At 34.2% G+C, this 6,880-nt stretch overlaps 1 protein-coding gene across 2 annotated transcripts in view; it reads left to right on the forward strand.

Annotated features, from left to right (window-relative positions):
• The window catches only part of LOC108755214 (putative fatty acyl-CoA reductase CG5065), a 32,244-nt gene extending 25,834 nt beyond the window's left edge, over positions 1–6,410 (forward strand). For both annotated transcript variants that reach the window (XM_018498102.1, XM_018498103.1), the window contains exons 3-8: positions 156–250; positions 353–588; positions 664–912; positions 1,891–2,240; positions 2,728–3,324; positions 4,349–6,410. In XM_018498102.1, coding sequence (XP_018353604.1) covers positions 376–588; positions 664–912; positions 1,891–2,240; positions 2,728–3,324; positions 4,349–4,490 — 1,551 coding nt within the window. In that variant the 5' untranslated portion in view covers positions 156–250; positions 353–375 and the 3' untranslated portion in view covers positions 4,491–6,410. The remainder of the gene's footprint in view (positions 1–155; positions 251–352; positions 589–663; positions 913–1,890; positions 2,241–2,727; positions 3,325–4,348) is intronic.
• Positions 6,411–6,880: the final 470 nt, after the last annotated feature.

A 6,880-nucleotide genomic window follows, 5' to 3' on the forward strand; every position in this document is an offset into this window, starting at 1 on the left:
TTTATGCAAACATCCGTCAAATAACGTAAAATTAAATTTCTATTGTGTCTTTTATTTAATATGTACATATTTTATAATCTTAAAAGAAATAAAAAATATCTTTACAATGGAATTTTAATGTCAAATTTAACATGATTTTTATGTAAAAAATATAGAAACGTGGAAGACAACGTTACTCTCACGGTAACAGAGAAGTGTAAAGTACTTTCTGTCTGAAAGTAATTTAAAGAAATTGAACGAAATAATTCAGGTAGGATATACTATTATATAATAATAATTAAATAAATTACTGAATAATTATATTTTAAGTATAAATTTTTTGTCTTTTTCTAATCTTTGATATTTTTTAAAGGCCCGTGTTCGGCAAATAGTGATATGGCCACGATGGCTGGCAGTGAATATACATCCGTAAAGGACTTTTACAGAGATAGGTCGATTTTCATAACTGGAGCAACAGGTTTTATGGGCAAGGTTCTTGTCGAGAAGCTACTGAGATCCTGTCCGGATATCAAAAACATCTATCTTCTAATGAGACCTAAAAAGGGCCAAAATGTGCAAGAGAGGTTACAAGAACTTTTAAACGGACCGGTAAATATTATTTTTCTTTTTCATCATTTATTTTGATCATTTCCGAAAAAATTAAAATCACATTATTTTCGGCAGCTTTTTGAAAAATTACGGCGGGATTCTCCTGGCGAACTTTCCAAAATCATACCTGTAGCTGGCGATATTACGGAGCCAGAATTGGGCATTTCAGCAGATGATCAAAATATGTTAATAAGATCCGTGTCGATCGTTTTTCATTCAGCGGCTACCGTCAAATTTGACGAGGCTTTGAAGCTCTCAGTTACCATAAATATGTTGGGCACCAAAAGATTGGTTCAATTATGCAACCGCATGCATAATGTGGAGGTAAGAGATTGTTTTTCTTCTAATTGTTCAATTCAACCGAAACGCCACATTGAGCCGAGATTAGTTTGCAGTTGTAAATCGAATTTGCGTAATAAAAGATTAATCTGTGGCGATTTCTTTTTTACAAATGTGCTCTTTACGAAAGATTACAGTGTCTTTTGTCTATGGATGGTTTACACCTCTACTTCTTCTCGAAAGATGCACATTCGAGATATATACTCTCGAAAATCTTTCGAATGCTTCGTTTTATTTGTCGTATGATGTACCACATCGATTTTTAATTAATCGACAACTAATCTGTCTAAGTTTCTGCTTAATAGCGAAATACATTCGATTTGTGTCAACAAATTTCAAAAGGTAAATAGAGCCGGTTTATGTACGAGTGTATTTGTACTCTGCACTCTAATTGTATCGCGCGATTCTATCCTAAATCATACATCGATCGTTCATCATTTAACAATCTCACATGAATTTAACAATTCATTTGTTTTTATGATAGTAATAGATTAATCAATGAATTAGTGCAAATGAAATATGACGAAAGTGTCAAAGTAATACTATGAAAGTTTCAAAAGATGTTTTAAATTAAAGACATAAATATCTTATTATTTTATGCATACGCATTTTATATTCAAATGAAGCGTTTGAAAAGTCGCAAGTGATTGTCTTTGATGACTTCCATGATTTCTTTTGGTTTTATGTAACAGTCAGCGAGCAGAGAGTTTGTACAACTTAATATTTATTGCACTGTATAATTGATCATCAGACAATGATATTTGTTCTTTTTTAAAGTATTTTTCTTTTCTTTTTCTTAAGTGTTCAAACTTTGTTTAAAACTTTCCCCGTCAACACATTTTTACGCATTATCATCATTAGGAGCGCACGTTCGATCGACACAAGGCAAAAGATGGGCGTTCATAGTCTATACCTTTCGCAATGTGTATGTATAAGAATGTAAATGTAATTGTTTGATCGTAGGCATTCATTCATGTATCAACGGCATACTGCAATTGTGATCGGAACGATGTTGCCGAAGAGATTTATCCGGTAGGACGGGAACCCGATCAGGTGATCGCTCTGACAGAGTGGATGGATGACAAAATGTTTGAAGAATTTACACCGAATCTGATCGCCAGCCGACCAAATACGTACACATTTACCAAAGCATTGGCCGAGCGAATGCTCCAGCGGGAAAAGGGTTCTTTACCGGTGGCGATTGTCAGGCCATCGATCGTATTGTCGTCGTATAGAGAACCAGTTGCCGGTTGGGTGGACAATTGTAACGGCCCCACAGGGATTATCGCCGCCGCTGGGAAAGGTTTCTTCAGGTAATCACGACGACTAGCCATCATTAACGATTATGACATCAGTATATTATAATTAAATGAGAATATTTTTCTTCTTAGTATATTCCCCGGGTTTGATTTTCTGACCCCATTTTTGAAGGGTTACAGTACTATGCGTATCAATTTAACTTTAGAACCTCTTCGGGGAGCAGAGGCTCGCTTGTGTTTTAGCATTTGGCAGTAGTTTACATTCTTACTCCTTAGAGTTTGTTAACACCCGTGAGGATCTACAGTTTAACGCCGAATCCGAATGACGAACATGAAAAATCGCGTATATGGGGCGCAGGTGGGATCGAATCCGGATCCATAGATCACGAATCAATCGCACTGATAAGCGGCGAGCCACTCGGCGTCCCAATGAGAATAATTATTATTGAAGATATTGTTATTTTAGTAGCATGATGGCTCATAATCTTTGTAAATTATTATTTTCGAATAAATTTATCTTAGAAATCGCGGTTTCTTGCAGAACTATGCTGTGTCACGAGGATAAGGTGGCGGATCTGGTGCCCGTCGACATTGTGATCAACCTAATGATTTGCGCGGCATGGAGGACCGCTACGCAGCGTACCGACACCATTCCGATTTATAACTGTTGCACCGGTCAACAAAATCCTATAACCTGGAAGCAGTTCGTCGACTTGTCATTCAAATATTGTCGGCTACACCCGGTGAACGATGCGCTCTGGTATCCGGACGGTCGATGTCGCAGCTCCATGATAATAAACAAATTGTGCGTGATATTTCAGCATACGCTACCTGCGTATATCTTAGATATCCTCGCTCGACTCAAGGGTTCGCGGCCTATAATGGTCCGCGTACAGACGAAACTTTCCAAAGCCGCCAAGTGTTTGGAGTACTTCAGTACGAAACAGTGGAATTTTAGAGACGACAACGTACGACGACTGGGTGAACAACTCAGTCCGGAGGATCGGGAAACATTCATGTTTGACGTCAGAGAAATTTACTGGCCATCGTACTTGGAGCATTACATTCTGGGTATACGACAGTTTATCTTAAAAGAGAGTCCAGACACACTGCCAGCTGCTCGTTCATACATCACAAAGTAAGATATATCTTTTCGCTTTTCAATCTTTTTATGTTACAGTATTTTATAGTACAGTCTCCCTAAGAGACAGAACTCTTTCCTAGAGTCTGTTCGCAGAGTATTTATATACTATCAGAAAAATTTTGAAGAATGAAGAATTGAAAATTAGGAATTTTCATAGAATTTTATTGATACTCGAAATAATTTTTGGATTTTTACTTTAAATTTAAATTTTGTCTCTTCCTGAAAAAATTATTTCTTTGATTATTTTTTTATAATACAAATTATTGACAATCGGTTAGTAATAATATGCCCTATACATCCGTACATTTATATGCATTCTCTTGTATAAAGTTTTATTAAAAGTTTTATTTAAAAAAAATCAGAATAACTGAAAACAATACACAGGAAAACAAATATAACGTTCATTGGTACTAACACTGTAGTGAGCTTTTGCTCTTATCTTATAGATTTTACTTTACTTGTATGAAAATGATAGACATTATTCTGTGTGGAATCGATTCTACTCATTTACGATATGTTCGCATTGCCTGCACTCTTAATTTAATACATTTTTAATACATTAAAAATCTCTCTAATTTTATCTGAAATTTTTTATTAAAAAAATATTTAAAAATTTTTTATTAAAAAAATATTTAAAAATCGAAAAATTCTCAAAGACAAGATTTGAGTAAACCTTCTAGTTCGGAAGTTAGAATCAATATTAAAAACTCTTGAATTATCCGCAATATTTTAATGTTTTCATAATAGAATACTAGAAAATTTATATATATATATATTTTTTTAGAATTCTCCTTATAGAGTATATATCATATTATTAGAGTTTGTGTCCTTTCTTTCTACGCACGTTTCCTTTTCTTTCATTTTTGTTCCACTTATTTGATAAATAAATAACTTAAATGTATGTTGTTACAAATCATGATTTAAAAATTAATTTAGCAACTTTATTTATTTATTTTTTTTTAATAGAAGGCTATATATCATTCTTCGAATCTTGATTTATTTCCTTATCTATTTACAGACTGTATTGGCTTCACAAAGCCGTGCAATTCGGGATACTAGTAATAATGCTACGAGTCCTGTTGTTACGCAAGTCTGCAGCGCGAGGAGCCTTTTTTTCGCTGCTGTCCATCGTACTTCGCATGTGCCGCTTGATTGTTTGACGGCTCAGAACGAGCCCGATCGATGATCGCGATCAGCGTAAAACAAAGCTGTTAACCAGCGGCCGTTATTTAAAGGTGCGATTTGTTCTTCAACCTCGTTGCTCAGCTTCCTCGACGATAAAGCGCTACCTACACATCCATCGATTGGCCTTTTCGATGTTGATAACCGTCGACAAGTAACAACGCCGGTTACAGATACTTGATTCTCGAAAGAGATCGGTTATGATTCGATTGGAAGTATCCAATTGATGAAACTGTTTCTCCCACGAGTATATAAGTACGCTCCAAACACTTTGCATATATTATAATAATTATTATTACATTACCGATGTTATTTCTTGTTGCCCCAATGCGAACCGTCGCGACCGTCATGAAAATTGATGGTTGTCGAGTTCCGTATAGTGACGTAATCGTCATTGCGAGGTTCCATTACACTAGAATAAAAATAAACGCGCATCACCATGATTATTTCGTTAGCGTCATCGTACATCAATATACTTTGCACAATGTCAATTTCTAATAAATGAAAGGAGCCAAGTTATATCGGCACACACACGCGCACACGCGCGCACGCGCACACACACACACACACACACACACACACACACACACACACACTCGATCATTGTTAACGCAAGCTCGTTTTTAGTCGAGCTGATCGATTTTTAGTAAAACGCTCGCGAGAAACCATCATTCTCATAATACGGCGCCAAAAATCCGTCGTGTTTTTATATAGTCGGTATTTGACATTCTTTTTCCTTTTTACTCTGTGACATAAGATACCTAGATAGATATTTTGCTACGACCGTACGATGACTCGCGGTCACGCGTACAAAGACGAGAAAATTGCTATCGACTTCGAAGTAAACACATGCAAGATATTTGATTACGTAGAAACGACACCGTATAATAGAGATGTTAGAACAAATATAAGTGCATACCGTTGCGGCAACAAATATATAGCTTTTTTTTTTAAACTGCCACTGATATGCGAAATGCTTTTAACTATTTTAAACATATCTTGACCAGAACAATGAGAGATCAACATCATTACGAAGACTTGTTTTAAAAAAATCTGCGCTACAATTACAGTCTATTTTAATGAAATATCTCTACGTATCTTATACATATTGTCACAGAATCAACATTTGACAAATTTTGAAGGCATTGGCAACTTAATGAACTATCTGAAGCTATCAATCTAATATACGATACAAAAATATAACCATTGAAATGTAAATTAGAGTCATTGAAAATTTATGTAGAAATATACGTATAAAAATTCAGAGATAAATTGCCAATTGATGACGATAAAACATCAATTTTAAGTTTCATCCGATATATATTTACAATACATCTTGAAAATAATATATAAAATAGTGAGCAAGATAATTAGCAGTATGTCAAGTATACACTTTGTCAAATATATTCAAGCGGAACATCACAGCAGATTGACTGCATTTGAATCAGTTCACTTTCTGCTAACTTCGCTATAATCTTGAAAGCTGATAAATTGCAGATGTAGACTACTTACAAGTAATTTACCAGATCATCAAAAATCGCGAATGAAATGGAATACATTATTTGATTGGTCAAGGAGTAATATATTCTTTTTGGTTTCTGCCATATTGTCAAACGACAAAACTTATAGCAGTAATTTTGCAAAATGCACTTTCGATAATTTCATTGTCTGGATATTTGTGGAAGATCGTTTCATGTCTAAAAATATGATTAATTCTCTCGATAGTTGTACTTTTGAACTGATAATTCATCATTGCCCATGCCTTCGAGATGACGGTGATATACTGTCTTGTTTTATTTAGTCAATCACCCCTTTAAACTAATTTATAAAATCAGAGCGAGCTTCTCCCTTTCTGTTTTAAAATCAATGCTGTCGTGCTTCGAGAATAAGAGATAACTTGAAAATAATAAGCATAAATGTAACGGAATATCCGTATTAATTAACAACATACAAAAATGACAAATAATCTTAATTTTGCGCCAAGGAGTAAAAGAAGGGTAGTGCTACGAAGGTCTCCTTCTACTAGTCTCATCTGTATTGTTATTCGGTTACACAGCGCATACAAAAAATAATATTTAATATGTATAATTAATTTAATTAATATTATACTATGCTACCACATACAAAAATTACATTAAAAATAATGAATCATTATGAATAAGTGTTTCGCTCTCTCTTTCCTTATTATCCTAGAAATAAAGTCAAATAGATTTATTTATTAATGAAATTTTGTATTTATTAATAAGAAATCTATTTCATTACTCTTAAAAAGAAGAATATATTACGTACTTTTTATTGTATTATAACATAATGTGAAATTAACTAAAAAAAAATTGATAACGTTTATCGTGTGTGTGAAACTGGCGTC

Source organism: Trachymyrmex septentrionalis, unplaced genomic scaffold (genome assembly GCF_001594115.1).
Source record: "Trachymyrmex septentrionalis isolate Tsep2-gDNA-1 unplaced genomic scaffold, Tsep1.0 scaffold86, whole genome shotgun sequence".
NCBI lineage: Eukaryota > Metazoa > Arthropoda > Insecta > Hymenoptera > Formicidae > Trachymyrmex > Trachymyrmex septentrionalis.